Genomic DNA, 16,064 nt, shown 5'->3' on the forward strand with positions numbered 1-16,064 from the left:
TACATTTCATGTCACTTTACATTTTCCTGTAGAAATGTGTAAAAGTCCCGCCTTCAACAGCTCCTCCCTTATGTTTGTGTGTGTATGAGAGACGGAGCAAGAAAGAGAAACGAGGGGAAAAGAGAGAACCATCGGAGGTGGTTGTGCATCAGTAGAGCAGCTTTCTGGAAGCAGCAGGGGATCACAACGACTGAATTATCCCCGGTGGATCGAAGAGAAGATATTACGTCACCGAGGGAGTATAACACTTCCAAGGTAAGCTAATTAAAGCAGCCAGTGAGTTTGATGAACATGTTTGACTGTGTTTTGGGTTGTGTGTGATTGTGTGAACTTTAATGAAGTTTTTGTACGGCATGCAACTTCACAAAGCTAGCATAACTAGTGGAAGAAGCCTGCTAAGTATTAACCTGACGTTTTGGAGGAAGTTCAGTTGCAGGGGCTGACACACTCAGCTGTCTTTTCTTCAAATAAACTACCAGAACCCCCCCCCCCCCCCCCCCCCCCCCTAAAATGTGTTTCCAATCTTAGCCGGTGGTTTACAGTAGACTACCTCTACTGATATTACGTAATCCAGACTTTTTAAACATTTCCTTCCATATTTCTTAGTAGAACATCTATATTCTTGAGTTATGCTAAGGACGGAACTGTCATGTTAAAAGTAAACAACGTCGCTGTCTGAAGAACACAAACACAGCCACACCCTCTTAACGTCAGCTTAGTGTGGTTCGATTAACATTGATATCAGCAGCAGGCTTCCTCCATGCTGCTAACACATGGTTACTGTTGGACAGCATGAGAAACATGGCTAAATTAAAAGAAGGAAGAGGAAGGAAGACGGAGAGAACAAATGAAATACTGCTGTTGTGAACCACCACTCCCAGCATCCCTCTTCTTTCCCTTCTTCTCCAGATACCATTGTAAACGTGTGTGTGCGCGCGCGCGCGATTTGTATATACCTTGAGCATCCCAATGACTACCGGAGTCCTGCTGACTCTTGGACCTTTAAACAGCAGCTGTTTGTGTGTGTTTAACTGATGTTTAACTGATAGACTGACTAAGCTAAACGACCAGTCCATGAAAAGGACGTTTGTTCTGTTTCACACCCATGTACAAGAGCTGTGCAAGGGTGAAGTGGAAATGTTTTGTTCAGTCAAATGCATTTGATATGAAATCCTTTTTACATCAGCAGTTGTAGCAAAGTGCTGGTATAGATACCCAGCATTAAACCCACCCGGCATGAAATCACAGTGCTTCAACATCTTATTAGGAAAAATGATCTGGAATGGAAGGAACCTTGAGACAAGCCGTGCTATGGGGTATGTCCTGTTCTTCTCTTCCTGCTATGCCAGCTAAAGATTACAAGAGTACATGGCTTTTAAGGCCAAACCTCACAACAAGGTCTTTAAATGTTCAAACGACCTGCAGGCCGAAACAACCTACTCCATAGGAGTAAATGTCATTTCATAACCAAGTATATTTAGTTGTTTAGCTGTGTGTGTAAATAGTTTCTGTGGGGTGCAAAAAGTCTGATCCTCCTGAGAGGATTTGGCTTTTTATTGCTGAGAGGTAAGAGACTGAAAGAAACATAGCAAAGCAACCAGATGGGATGTGGAGAGTGACTGCAGGAGGCATTGGGCAGAATCTTGTTCAGCAGGTGGACCTTGGACATGGCCAGCTGGAAATTAGCAGGGGAGGAGAGGGAATAAATGAGTGGATGATTGGGATTATTAGGGGACCATGATGATGTGAGTCAGTTAGGTCATCAATTATGCCACAAACATGTATAGAGTATGACAGAAACCACAGGATAAAATGCCAGTGGCAGAGTTTCCCTCTGAAACACCCTCAGGCAGAGTACACAGTGGGAGCAAAGGAGGGCTAGGTGCCTTGAGTGCTGAGTTCTATCCCACTTATTGAAAGTAGTTGAGTAGGTGGTCTTTGTTAAAAAATATATATATATGATTTCTTGAAAACAAAAAAATGTTGGTACAGGAAAGTTAACCGAAACTATACGGTACTGTACTGGGTGTGTTCTTTTTGTTCTTGTTTTAAATAAAAAAGGGAATAAGAGACAAGCAATATAACAAATTAATAGAAAACAAAGACAGAAAATAGGGGCCCCTTGCACCCTATTCCCAGCAGGATAATATTATCCAAAGCAATTGGAAATGCCACAAAACATACTGCCACCACCTCCATGCTTTACGGTTAGTATGAGCTTCTTCTGTTCAAAGGCAGTGTTTCATGGCGTCTGGCATTGTAGCCAAACTACTCCACCTTTGACTCAACTGGCCAGGGCGCATTGTTCCAGTAGTTTTTACCTTTATCCAGGTGTCGTCTATCAAACGTCTTGTATTGATATTCTTTTTTCCTCCTTTCTTAAAGTGATAAGCAACAATTATATATAATATATTACTGTGTTGCAGTTCTTTTGAGGAACGTCCGTCAATTGACAGATTCTGTAGGCCTTTATGGATTTCACATGACTTGTAATACAGACATGCCCATATTAAAATGTCTGGGATCTTTTATTTCAGCCGAGACATTGGACCAAGACCTAACATGGTGTTTATATTTTGGTTCAGTGTAAAAACATGCTTATTTTTTAAGCATGTATTTGTTTTTCATTACTCACATAATTGAGCCTATTATGCCGAGAATAATCAATTATTAAAACAATCAGTAGCCGCAGCACCACTTAACACACACCCATATGGTTAAGACCACGTTTCTTTGGAAGACTGGACTATATCAAGTTATTTTATAATTATTTTGTAATAATTTTCACCGGTTTTGGTGCACCTTATTCTTATTTTGGACATTTTATGGGATGTGAAAGATACAGGAGTGTATTAAAATGTTCTGCATTAAGACATTTCTATTTATTTTAATTGCATGAATGATCTCAAAGTATAATCTGTTTGTGCTTTGTTAAATTGGGTTACCATTATCAAAGAATATGGTTGTAATTTTGCTCAAATATCCATGTTTTAGTATTTACAAAATAAGGAACTTCTCAGAGGGTGTAATTCTTTTTGACATGAGTAAACTATAGGAGTTTCTGTCACGCCTATGAAGAAAGATGGTGTGGTATGAGTCATGGTGTGTGTGTTTTTAAAAAGGAGGATATCCTTGTCATTTATTTATTTCAAAGTAGATGCCCTTTGCATTCAGAATTTTTTCCACAAAAGGATTAAGATGGACTTATTTACATTAAAAGGGTATTTTCATCCTTGTCAAGCATATTCCTAGTTTGTTGTGAAACATCCTTGGCAATAAAACTCATACCAGAAGAGATTGAATACTCTACTGTAAAAAAGAAAGGGTCATGAAGACTTTCTGAAGGTGTTGTGTCACTCACTCACTTCTTGCCATAAATCCTCTCTCTACCACAAGAATGTTGCCTTTAATGGGTATCTACCAGTACTAAACCTGCTTGGGGACCAGGTAATGTGTCTGTGTGTCTCTGTAACTGTGTGTGTATTCTAACAGGGATGGTGGTGCCATATGAGAACCAGGTCTACTCCTCACTGCGTAAGGAGTGCCAGCAGCGCCGGGTCCTGTTTGAAGACCATGTCTTCCCTGCTACGGACAGCTCTCTGTTCTACCAGAACAACACCATCGGAACTATTACCTGGAAGAGACCTAAGGTACCTCAGGTCTGCAGTAGGGAAAGAGGAGCGTTCAGTGGTTTGAATACACACAGAGGAGAAATTGGAAAGAAAGTTATAAGGAAGGGGGGGGGTTGAATGGCTCAGAGGGGGAGTTTTCAAATGACAGGCAACAATTTGCCTGCCTGACTCAACCCTCATGGACAGAACGCTTTCCCCTAAATGGTTCCTTAGATCTGTCATGAAACAGTTGGATGTGAGGTAACAAGCAGCATTTGTTTGGTACTTTGGACAAATCATTACATTAGGTGGGGTCTTGTCAGATATTAAGCTAGTTGTAACTGTACTTGCCACTCCCATGGTGTGTTCCACTGCTATTATTCCAGAGGAATTGTCCAGGTAAAGGAGGGTGTAACCTCATGCTTTGGCGAAGCACCAATCAAACACCGTGGACCAATGAAATGTCTGTCTTGGACCGAGCTTAACATGCAGCGCCAATCTAAAACCTAAGGAAATTGTCTGGCTTGGACCGAGCTTAACACGCAGCAGTCCTTGAATGTGCATGTTGGGGGAGCATTTTTTGAAATGCAACATTCCCTGAAAAGGTTGCCAATAAGAACCAACAGAATATTCACACCATTTCAGCCCCCTCCAAATAGGCATAAAGACAAGGTTTTGGAGGCTAAACACCACTAGGCAGGGTGCAACAGCAGGACTGGTTTGACCAGAAACTACATAGTCTTACTCTAGGATTTTCATGTTGTTGTCTGGGCTTGTTCCAACACAGCAGCTGATCAAGGCTATAGAAAAAGGCTAGTTGGTTGTAACTCCTATTCTCTTAAAGGTTCCTTGGCTCAGTGGTTTGTGAAACCGAAATTATAGACTTCTATAGGGATCTTGTACCTTTGAATTTCCCAAGACCTGGGATCCATCTGTTGTGCTCTAGTTTAAGTACAGTACAGTTCCAGAGACAAGCTTACTGTGGCCAGGCTCAATGGGTCCTCCTCATCCTTTCTCCTCCTTGTCCACCTACTCCTTCTTCTGGGTTTAGAACAACCTGCGTCTGTCCTACCACGTCCTGGGATGGAGCAGTGAGGGTTGGAGAAGTTTATGATGAGTGTTTCCTGAGGTTTCACATGGCACCCATATTCTCCAGATATTGCCCTACATTTCTCCCTCCAGCCCAGACTGCATTAGTGGTGTACTCTGAGAGCACCGCTCGGCCAGATCGAGTCTCTAAGTACCATTCATTAACATGAGAGCACAATGACAGGATGATTGAGGGAGAGCTTCATCACTTTAATATTTATTACTTGGTTTCTCTTTTGATGCTGCTAATAAGATCCGGAACTTTCTCTTTTCTTTTTCTGCCTCCCTCTTGTGCCGGTCTCCCCCCTCCCCTTCTCTTGTGCCCGTCTCCCCCCTCCCCTTCTCTTGTGCCCGTCTCCCCCATCCCCTTCTCTTGTGCCCGTCTCCCCCCTCCCCTTCTCTTGTGCCCGTCTCCCCCCTCCCCTTCTCATGTGCCCGTCTCCCCCATCCCCTTCTCTAGGAGCTGTGTAGTAATCCCAAGTTGTTTGTGGATGGCATAAGTGCTCATGACCTTCTCCAGGGCCAGCTGGGGAACTGCTGGTTTGTTGCGGCCTGCTCCTCGCTCGCATCCAGAGACGCTCTGTGGCAAAAGGTAAGACTGTGTGTTTGCCTTGGGTGTGTGCAGTGTAGTAAAATGATGGGATTAGAGGGAAGAACACACGTGGAATGGTGTGTGTGTGTGTGTGTGTGTGTGTGTGTGTGTGTGTGTGTGTGTGTGTGTGTGTGTGTGTGTGTGTGTGTGTGTGTGTGTGTGTGTGTGTGTGTGTGTGTGTGTGTGTGTGTGTGTGTGTGTGTGTGTGTGTGTGTGTGTGTGTGTGTGTGTGTGTGTGTGTGTGTGTGTGTGTGTGTGTGTGTGTGTGTGTGTGTGTGTGTGTGTGTGTGTGTGTGTGTGTGTGTGTGTGTGTGTGCGTGTGCGTGCGCGTGCGTGCGTGTGTGTGTGGCCGGCCCTATCTCTGTGTTTTTTTCCACTGCGTTTACAGTGAATCATCCGTTTAGTCTTCCACCACAACATCACCCATATTCCTAGCATCTAGCCCACTATGTCACCCTAAATCTTAACCCACTACTTTAGCCTGACTACAAGCTCCTAGCCCACTACATCACCCTAATTCCTAGCACCTAGCCAACTGTGTCACCCTATCTCTAAGCCCACTACGTTAGCCTAACTCTAGCCCTAAGTCCAGAGTAACAACAATCAACTAGTACGTAGACCACAGTGTCACACTAAGTCCTAGGTGTTAGGATCCCTTCTGTAGGACCCAGTACCCTACCTGAAACCTGAACTCATCATGTTAGAATGAACACACTCCTACCGCCTGTCCTTCATACAAGTGAAAAGGAAAGGTGGTCACCTGCACTCAAACGATAAACTTACCCCGTAATTAAAACCTTAAGAAAAGGCAAGACCCTCTGGAACACAGCCCCAGCTGACCAGGTTCCACCAAGACCCTCTGGAACACAGCCCCAGCTGACCAGGTTCCACCAAGACCCTCTGGAACACAGCCCCAGCTGACCAGGTTCCACCAAGACCCTCTGGAACACATCCCCAGCTGACCAGGTTCCACCAAGACCCTCTGGAACACATCCCCAGCTGACCAGGTTCCACCAAGACGCTCTGGAACACAGCCCCAGCTGACCAGGTTCCACCAAGACCCTCTGGAACACAGCCCCAGCTGACCAGGTTCCACCAAGACCCTCTGGAACACAGCCCCAGCTGACCAGGTTCCACCAAGACCCTCTGGAACACAGCCCACGCTGACCAGGTTCCACCAAGACCCTCTGGAACACAGCCCCAGCTGACCAGGTTCCACCAAGACCCTCTGGAACACAGCCCCAGCTGACCAGGTTCCACCAAGACCCTCAGTGATCCAGCTCTTTCATCTGATTTGACGGACCCACTGATAATGCAAGATGCATTTTATTTCTTTTGGTTAGTTATTCCTTTAAAATAAATGTAATGTAATTTTTTTTAAGAGCGTGATCTCAACCAGGTCAGCAGACATGTAGGCTGTGCTAATGCAGCACAAGATTGATTGACAGTTCTGTTGCCTAGTCATAGATCTTTATCCCACTTCTGACACAGCATTTCTTTACATACCAAGTAAATGCTGTTTCAGTGGTGCTTACCCGGCTTGGGAGAGTTGAAGGGTGTGTCACGTCTTCCTACTGATGTTATTGTCCACCCCATTTTAAATCTTAATCCACAATATTTCCATTCTTCTTGCTCTCAACACTGTCATGTCACAGAGAGACTAGGGTTCTAGTCCTTCATGTTCTCTGATCTGAAACGACTGATCTCCTACGACTGCTTTATTATTTTTCCTCGTTTTCCGGAAGAACCGTGTGTCTCTGTCACTGAGGAAGCAAGTGCTGCTGGGGTGTTAGGGCAGGGACTGTTTTCCAAATGCCTCTCCATTTGCTATGTAGTGATTACACAACTTACACTACTTTGACCCGGGCCTGTAGGGATTCGGGCGCCGTTTGGGATTCATGGCTATAGTTAGGCCGATGTGTTGGTGGGGGCTTGTTAGGACATCAGGACCTATTGTTTAGTCCCAGAGTTTAATTACATATTCCCTCTTGTTAAGAGTCAGTAACATTGTGCTCTAGATGCAGCTTGTTAACAGTTAATTGGATCCGGCTGTACATTCTTACTGTTTCCTTTACCTCAGCAATAACCACCCGGGAAAACACTGTCCTCCCCCAGTCATACCAAACACACACAGATGTTATTAACTCAGTGGGAAGGTGCTGTCTGCTCTCCATCACTGCTCTCTCGGTCTCTTTCTCTGTGTCTCACTCAACATAGTGTATGTAAACACTGTTTATTTCAGTTGCTTTGGCCATCTCACATGGACATTAAACACCAAAGTTTCAAAAGTAAAATATGTTTGAAATGTTAAAATTATGTACAAAAACAAACAAGAATAGTGTATCGGTTCGGGACTGTACAGGTCAAAATTAAACAGCTTATAAAATAGCTTGGCTAGTCAACTACTTGCCCCTGAGACACTCGCTGGCTACACCAAGGCTTCACACAGCAAGTCTGCAGTCAATCTAAAGGGCTTGCCTGTCTGAAATAGCAGTTTAAGAAAGTCTTTGTTCAACTCTTAGGCGATACATCCTTCTGTGTAGTATTTGGGGCAGCAGAGTAGAGCTTTACTACTTAACCTGTAGCACCGTTGTTCCAAACACCCAAACACACTCCGTGTGAATGGTTTGTGTTTCTCCTGCCATGGGACATCTGACAGAAGAGTCTACCCTCACATTCCTGTTGGGTTTGTGAAAACTCTTCATAATGTCAGCTATTAAGCAGTACTACGGCATAATGACTCATTCACATGTATTCCTGTCTACGGATACGTTTCTATGCCCATGCCAACAAAAAGAAGGGGGAAAAAGTGGATATCGATTTATTTATTTTGTTCAGGAAAACACTTCCTTTCATATTCAAATAGGAATATCTCCCTATATGAAACTTCATATCTTGCCGTCTCTATGGCCAGGCTATGGTTACTGGTACTTCACATTGGTTGTTTTTCTTTGAGGTGTTCTGTTCATTTGATCTCTTTCGTATCTCTATATTCCTCTCTTGTTCTTTCTGTATTGACTTTGTTCAATGTGCCTCCTGTCATGTATTCTAGTTTTTGTCCGTGTCGTGTGTATATGAGCGTGTGATGTGTATTGACTTCCCTATATGTGAACAGTAACTCCAGGCTAAACCAGCTCTTTCCCCCTGCCCTGACCAATACCACACGCATAGCAGAACAGAGAGAAACTCTAACAGCAGTAGAGGACTGTAAGCTTCCAGTTTGTGTTTATAAGTGGAGTTGTGGCTGTATAATACAAAGTGAATATGGTAACTGCTAAATCATTGCATTGTGATTAGAGTAATTTTCTGTTTGTCGCTACATCGTGGAATTCAATCCTTTATTTGTATCCCCAATCGTACAGTACAGGAGGTTGTTGAACTTACATTTCAGAATTGGTTCTATAACGTTTTCTATTAAGAAGAATCAGTTCAGTTATTCATTTAGGATGCTCAGGTTTTCAATATAACTTCTATTCGTATTCACATGAAAATAACTGTGTTAGTAGGGTTGCTAAACAGACGTTTCTAGTGGCAACTTGAGTGACATGCATAGATGGTGTAGCCAGTACCAAGATGGTAGTTCGGATGTGTGTGTGGGGGTGATTGAGAGGACTAGTTTAACCTAGAATAGTTGTAGTAGAATGCATTCCCCCTGAACAGAGAGCAGGAGAGGGCTGTAGAAGAATCTAAGGGCCTAAGTCAGGCATGTGTGAACTCCACCGAGATGTTGACCTTGTCAGCCTCCGACCCTTCTTTGAAAGCAAACAAGAAATACATGACTTTGCGGACCTTGGCCAGCTCTGCGATTCGCTCGCCAAACTCCTGGATGTCCGCCTCCAGACACTTGTAGGGCATGTCCTCAGGGTCGCCCGCGTTTCGCCAGAACGTTCCGACGGGCTCCAGGAGCTGCCGGGTCATCAGGTTTGTGAGGTCCGGCGTCCAGAGCTGGGAGATCCCCGTAACGACCACACGGCCGTGGCCAGTCAGGGACACCGACCACCGGACAAATGTCAGCTCCTGACTGGGGAAGTCCAGGCGGTAAATGGCCTCGTGGGGAAGGAGCAGGCGCTCCCCTTCCTGCCGCTTCTGAGCGCTGCGCTGCAAGGATTGGGCACGGTGGCGCATTACCTAGAAACAATTATTCCACTATTAATAATGTAGTAATACTATAACTAGGGTTGTGACATAGTATAATAATAATACTAACCACATTAATGATAGTAAATCTATAACATCCTTGATGTACTGAATGTCCAAAAGCAGGTACTTTTATATTCATGTACATGTTCATTCAAACTTTAGTGCATTTTCTCAATGCTTTGAAAGGAAAGATGCTTGGTGCCGGTATGTACTTATTCCAGGGTAACCTCATATGACTGAAGGTAATTTCATTTGTATGGTGTATTGTGACCTAATTGTAGTACTCAGAATAAAGTGACCATGCAAGAATCAAACAATTGCGTTGCTAACACCACGGTTCAGCTAACTAAATCATTGATTTCCCTATTTTAATGACCATCCACACATTAACCATCAAACCTCATATCAGTTGCACATCAGCCATCTCAACCTCATATCAGCCAAACATTAACCATCTAAACCTCATATCAGCCAAACATTAACCATCTAAACCTCATATCAGCCAAACATTAACCATCTAAACCTCATATCAGCCAAACATTAACCATCTAAACCTCATATCAGCCAAACATTAACCATCTAATCCTCATATCGGCCAATCATTAACCATCTAAACCTCATATCGGCCAAACATTAACTATCTTAACCTCATTTGAACTTCATCTAAACTAAACTAAATCACAATTTTACCTCAGTGAGAGAGGAGTCCTCTACGAAATGCAGCTCCAGGGCTGTTCCACCTGAGGTGGCGGTGTCCGTCTGGGAGGTCATCTGTCTGGGCTGGGGAAGGAGCAAGGGCTGCCTGGATGAATGACAGATGAGTCTGTCTCTGTCTGTAGCTTCAAATACTTTCACTAGCTCCAGAACTATCTCTGTACCTCTCCCCCTCTGTCACTGTCTCTTATGCCATCTCTCTGTCCCTATTCCTCTCTCTCTCTCTCTCTCTCTCTCTCTCTCTCTTCCCAGAGGGCACTATGGTTAGTTGGGAATGTATTGATTGTGTGTCATGTACAGTGAGGCATGGGGTGGTGGGGACCAAAGTGAAGAGGGGTGGCTGGATGGAGGGTAGGGGGTGGAGGGGGTTGCTAGGCAACAGTTTGTGATGACGTCAGAAGAGGAACCAGGGATTTTCCTGAGGGCTTCAGGGAGCTGTCTGGTCATAGCTGGATGGGTGGTTATTAATACCGACACACACTGGGGTGTGTGTCTGTGTGTGTCGGTGTGTGCGCACCGTGGTCTGTATTTGCGTGTTTAAAGTTGAGGGTTGTGGTTTGATGTACGTGATTGTTCTTGCTTAAGCTGTGATATGTTCTAAGTTTATTTTTCCCTCCTTCCCCAGGTCATCCCAGATCATAAGGATCAGGAATGGAACGAGGAGAAGCCTGAATCTTACACTGGAATCTTTCACTTCCACTTCTGGCGCTTCGGAAAATGGGTGGATGTAGTCATCGACGACCGGTTGCCCACGGCGAACGGCAAGCTGGTGTACTGTCACTCAAATGACAGCAATGAATTCTGGAGTGCCTTGGTTGAGAAGGCCTACGCCAAGTTAGTAAACACCCGCGTTTGGTTTTCTATCCTTGTGAAACTCCATGTACCGCAACCCTAATATTCAATTAACCCTAATATTAACCTCTATGAAGTAGGCTTTATACCTAAACTTAACCCTTCTCTAACACCCAACCCGTAATGCCTAAACCTAAAAGCGAACCCAATTTGCAAACATACACGGCCACACGTAGACTGATTTGGTGGGAATGCCCTACACCCAGTTAGTTGCACAGCGCCGCTGAGTGTTGCGTCCTTGCTGTGTCTGTAGGATGTACGGGTGTTACGAGGCCTTGGACGGGGGAAATACAGCCGATGCCCTGGTGGATTTCACCGGCGGTGTTTCAGAGCCCCTGGACCTGGTGGAGGAAGGCTTGAGCACTGACAAGGAGAAACGCTCAGTTCTGTTTGACAGGGTCCTCAAAGTCCACAACAGAGGAGGCCTGATCAGCGCCTCCATACGGGTACACACGCACGCACGCACACACACACACACACACACACACACGGAAGCTACAGTCAGCAACACATCCTCGACAAACACCTAGAGTCCGGCTTCTCCCTCCTCAGGCGACCAGCTCGGCAGAGATGGAGGCTCGGCTGGCCTGCGGTCTGGTGAAGGGCCACGCCTACGCTGTGACAGACGTCCGCCGGATCCGACTGGGCCACGGCCTCATGGCCTACTTCCGGTCGGACAAACTCACCATGATACGACTCCGAAACCCCTGGGGGGAGAAGGAGTGGAACGGAGCCTGGAGCGACAGGTAGCTCACTTCATTAATTCACTTGAATATTTTGTTAGTTTAAGTCTAATTAAAGGCAGAGTTATTTCTCATTGAAAAGCTGACCGAGAATGTGAAGAAGGAGGAGGTGAGCCTTTTTTATTTTTATTTTTCCTGTGTTCTCCGGCCTTACTGCTCTCTGCTGGTGGAGAAGGGTAGCACATGTTGTAAAAACGAAACTTTAAACTGCAGCACTGAAACTGTGTGGTTCAGTCAGAGATGGTGTTGGCCCCGCCTCTCTGGCATACCCAAACATCTGTTTGGTTTGGGAAACTCTGGCAGCATGGCCACTGCTCTTTAAGTGCGTCATACATTCCTTCCCGCCAAATCCACACAATGGAAGAAAATCCACTTCAAAGTCTATCAGAAAACGTACAGGAATGTTTGCTGCAACGGTACAAACGTTCCATAATGTAACAAACTCACTTCAAACTAAAGTCCGAGTGGCCTAGCCTGATTAAAAGCAGTTAATGTGTTGTCTATCTCCTTTCTACACTAACAAAGGATCTAGTCACCCGAAGTGACAGTGTCCTTGTGTGGTACTGTGACTCGCCTTCTCTATCAGTTCTGTTCTGTTTGCATTCCACAACAGTACACACCACTCCCCTCTGACAAACAGTTCAATTCAAATTGATTTATCGGTATGGAGAATACATTGCCAAAGCAAACAGAAATATACATTAACAGAACAGTGAACATCAATTATAGTACAAAGTGAGAAGTGGGAAGGATCCAGGTAAAGGCATTCATTTATTCATTTATACAGGTACTGGTTCTCTGTCTGTCTGTTTCTGTCTGTCTGTATCTGTCTGATTGTGTCTCTGTCTGTCTATTTCACTCTCTGTCGCTCTTCCTTTCTCTCTAGCTCAGAAGAGTGGAATAAGGTAAGTAAGACTGAAAGAGAAAAGATCGGGGTGACGGTGCAGGACGATGGAGAATTCTGGTGAGTTCTGACCCTGGACCTATGACCTCTTAACTCTTTGTACCAGAGTTTGAAAACATGGATAGCCTTTCCTGTCTCGCTCCATTTCTCCCTCTCTCTCTCATCCCTCTGCAGGATGAACTTTGATGACTTCTGCCAGTATTTCAGTGATCTGATCATGTGTCGTCTGATCAACACTTCCTACCTGTCACTCCACAAGACCTGGGAGGAGATCTCTCTGACGGGCGCCTGGGTCAAGCATGATGACCCGCTGAAGAATCGTGCCGGAGGCTGTACTAACAACAGAGAGACCTTCCTTCAGAACCCACAGGTCAGTGTCTGCCTGTCAGTCTGCCTGCCTGTCTGCCTGCCTGTCTCTGTTACCTCAGAATATATAAGCAAAAGCATGAGAGTGTGTGTTTGGTAATGTGTCCATGTACATGTGCCTCTCCCCGCAGTTTGTCTTCAATGTGAAGAAGCCAGAGGATGAGGTGCTGGTTTGTCTACAGCAGAAAGACAGGAGAGCCAGGCTGAAAGAAGGAAAAGGAGAAAATCTGGCCATTGGCTTGGAAATACAACGTGTGAGTTCCTGTCCCCAACCTGAAAAGGGGGATTTAAGTCAGGGGTTACAGGGGGCTAAAGTGGCAATAGGTGTTATGGTTAAAATTCCAGTTAGGCAATACTGGTTAGAGTTAGGCATTATGGCTAAGTTATTTATAGGCATAGAGGTTAGGTTATGAGGTTACGATTGGGTTGAGTTAAGGGTTAGGATTAGTGGAAGTAGGAGTTCTACTTTAAGGGCAAATGACTTTGGAGTCCCTGTGTGTGTGAGCCGACAGATTCAGGTTCAACAATGTTGAAGGTATTCTATATCCTTTGACATTTGGAAATATTTAGATGTGTTCTTGTTCATGTATTTAACACTTGCATTTTTGATTGTGTGTGTAGGTGGAGTTGAACAGGCAGTATCGCATGCACACTCGGCAGCAGAAAGTGTGTGGGAGTGTGTACATCAACTCCAGGTGTGTGTTTCTGCGCTGTGAGCTGAAGGAGGGTCGTTACGTTGTCATACCCACAACCTTTGACCCTGCTCTCGAGGGAGACTACCTGTTACGGATCTTCACAGACATCCCTGCGGACTGCAGGTACACTCATTATCTCTCTCACACACACACACACACACACACACGTAGGTACACACACACATACTCACCTAATACTCACACACATACAGACACACTCACACAGACTCACTGACACACACAGACACTTAAACACTCACACACACACACACACACACACACACACACACACAGACACTTATTCATACACACACTCTCCTTTCTCATCCCATAGAGAGTTAACCCTTGATGAGCCAGCCCAGACATGTTGGACTGGAATGTGTGGTTTCCCGTCCCTAGTCACCCAGATACACGTCCACAGAGCAGATGGACTGGCTGGGCAAGACTCAGACGGAGGTAGACCCTCTCATTCCCTCTCATTTCCTCTCTGCTACTCTCATGTTATCTCCTATTGATTGTGTGTGTGTGTGTGTGTGTGTGTGTGTGAGATGCAGCATCTGACCCCTACGTGATTATCCGGTGTGAGGGTGAGAAGGTCCGTTCTCCAGTGTATAAAAACACTCGCAGCCCCGTCTTTGATACCAAGGCCCTATTCTATAGGAAGAAAAAGAACCAACCCATATTGATCCAGGTGAGGGCTCCGGGGGGGCTGGTTGTGTACGGACACGGTTAAATTACATGTTCACTTGGTTGTTTCTTTTTTCAAAGAACTGTGGTCTTTCGATTAAGTTACAACTGTATTCATCCCTCCAGGTTTATAACCACAACGTCTTGCTGGATTCCTTCCTGGGTCAGGTAAGTTTGACCTCTGACCCTGGTGACCCTCAGCAGGTCACCTTACACCTGAGGGACAAGGGCAATCGCCAAGACAACGACCTCCCGGGTACACTCACCATCTCCATGGTGACAAGCAACATTCTTGCCAACATCTGACCAACCATTAACCAATCAGTGCCTTACTTTGGAGAGGGGAGTGCCAGACATCTCCCAGTAACATAGAATGTGATTGGTCAGGAGGTGCTGTCTGTTTCTGTATATACATGTTACTGGCAGAATATGTGATTACACTTTTTACAGAATGTAAAAAGCACCTTTCTATGTTTGCATGTATATGTTTACAGTTTATATCGTTAAAGTAATTTTGTCTGCCAAAGATTTATATATATAATCAGTAATGAATTTGCCATAAGCATATCAGTTGAGGGACCAAAGTTTGCCTTCCATTAAAGTGTTGATATTTTTACTCAGGGGTGTTAAACACATTTCATAGAATGTCTTTTAGGATTCTACAGCCAGATGAGGGGAGTTCCTCAAAAATCAGGGAAACCTTCAGACAATTTTCCCTCCTTGGAATTAGTTTGACACGTGTTCTAACTCAGTAATTGTCAAAGCTCTCCTTTGGGACACGTAATCTTTCAGTTTTTTTGGTCTACTTCAGATCTTGAACTTGACAACTAATAATGAATACATTTAATGTTAATCACCTTAGGTAGTTCATAGAAATAAGTGAATAAGCCATTCGGTCCCCAAGGAGAGGTGAGAGCCACAGGTTTCAATGTTCCTAAGTTTGACAGTGTAGCACCAATCCTGACCACAGAGGGGCATCAGGAGTCATGTCATCCCTGAGTTCCCAGTTCTTAGTTTTGAAGTGTGTTAAAATTATTCAAGGATGTTCTTTAACCTGGGCCACCCTTACAGGTGCATAGAATTTCAGCTGTTTACATTTGTTTACACATATTTTATGTTTTGGCAATGAGAATTTATGTCGACTGAACAGTCGGATGTAACTCTGCTGTAGCAGAGATGTTTTTAAAGACCCGTCCCTGCCTCCCTAGAAGGTTGTGTATCACCTGAAAGCAGATCTCTGAGTGGTCAAGGTGTCCTCTGACATGACACAGGTGGGCGTTTCCTCTTCTGTCTTCAATTACTCCTCTTGTTACTGCAAGCCAGGTCTGAGACCGATGACAATAAGACCAACGCCTTGAACTGAAATACCACTATTGCTCTCAACCTCTAAGCTGTTTAATATTCATATGTTTTGTGGAAACCATTTATAAATTGTATATCACAATACAAATATTTGTTGTCGTAAGATAACATCCAGGTTCACTTAAACATAATGGAAATGACAAAACCAAATAAAAGTATATAAAAGAATAAAAAGTGTTATGCATCCAATTTATTTTTGTGTGTAGTTTAACGTATTTTAATGGGAAAGTTTTTAAAATTCCTGTGTGTTGACTTTGACATTTACAATAATCTACTGTGTTCTAAGTTTTGCATAGATTTCCCAGTGAA

At 44.4% G+C, this 16,064-nt stretch overlaps 2 protein-coding genes across 3 annotated transcripts; one reads left to right on the forward strand and one right to left on the reverse strand.

Annotated features, from left to right (window-relative positions):
* The first annotated feature begins 78 nt into the window (after positions 1 to 78).
* Positions 79 to 15,915, forward strand: capn5a (calpain 5a). 2 transcript variants are annotated; one of them, XM_029121535.2, is made up of 13 exons: positions 79 to 255; positions 3,493 to 3,650; positions 5,161 to 5,292; positions 10,772 to 10,980; positions 11,252 to 11,444; positions 11,551 to 11,744; positions 12,628 to 12,705; positions 12,820 to 13,015; positions 13,143 to 13,265; positions 13,633 to 13,829; positions 14,041 to 14,162; positions 14,255 to 14,397; positions 14,520 to 15,915. In XM_029121535.2, the coding sequence occupies exons 2-13, from the start codon at positions 3,495 to 3,497 to the stop codon at positions 14,697 to 14,699; spliced, it is 1,923 nt and encodes a 640-aa protein (XP_028977368.1). In that variant the 5' UTR covers positions 79 to 255; positions 3,493 to 3,494; the 3' UTR covers positions 14,700 to 15,915. The 2 variants fall into 2 exon arrangements, with proteins under 2 accessions (XP_028977368.1, XP_012990373.1); XM_013134919.4 differs by having other exon boundaries at positions 14,261 to 14,397.
* Positions 8,496 to 10,376, reverse strand: ompa (olfactory marker protein a). Its single transcript, XM_010870015.5, has 2 exons — positions 10,123 to 10,376; positions 8,496 to 9,420 (listed from the first exon to the last, which is right to left on the reverse strand). The coding sequence occupies exons 1-2, from the start codon at positions 10,201 to 10,203 to the stop codon at positions 8,992 to 8,994; spliced, it is 510 nt and encodes a 169-aa protein (XP_010868317.1). The 5' UTR covers positions 10,204 to 10,376; the 3' UTR covers positions 8,496 to 8,991.
* Positions 15,916 to 16,064: the final 149 nt, after the last annotated feature.

This window comes from Esox lucius, chromosome 1 (assembly GCF_011004845.1).
Source record: "Esox lucius isolate fEsoLuc1 chromosome 1, fEsoLuc1.pri, whole genome shotgun sequence".
Taxonomy (NCBI): Eukaryota; Metazoa; Chordata; class Actinopteri; order Esociformes; family Esocidae; genus Esox; species Esox lucius.

Bases quoted from the DNA above. Each gene is read 5' to 3' on its own strand.
- ompa (XM_010870015.5), bottom strand. From the start codon at position 10,203: ATGACCTCCCAGACGGACACCGCCACCTCAGGTGGAACAGCCCTGGAG. The intron at 9,421-10,122 runs GTAAAATTGTGA...AATTGTTTCTAG, and splicing joins AGGACTCCTCTCTCACTGAG to GTAATGCGCCACCGTGCCCA.
- capn5a (XM_029121535.2), top strand. From the start codon at position 3,495: ATGGTGGTGCCATATGAGAACCAGGTCTACTCCTCACTGCGTAAGGAG. The intron at 11,745-12,627 runs GTAGCTCACTTC...CTTTCTCTCTAG, and splicing joins AACGGAGCCTGGAGCGACAG to CTCAGAAGAGTGGAATAAGG. The intron at 13,830-14,040 runs GTACACTCATTA...CTCATCCCATAG, and splicing joins GACATCCCTGCGGACTGCAG to AGAGTTAACCCTTGATGAGC.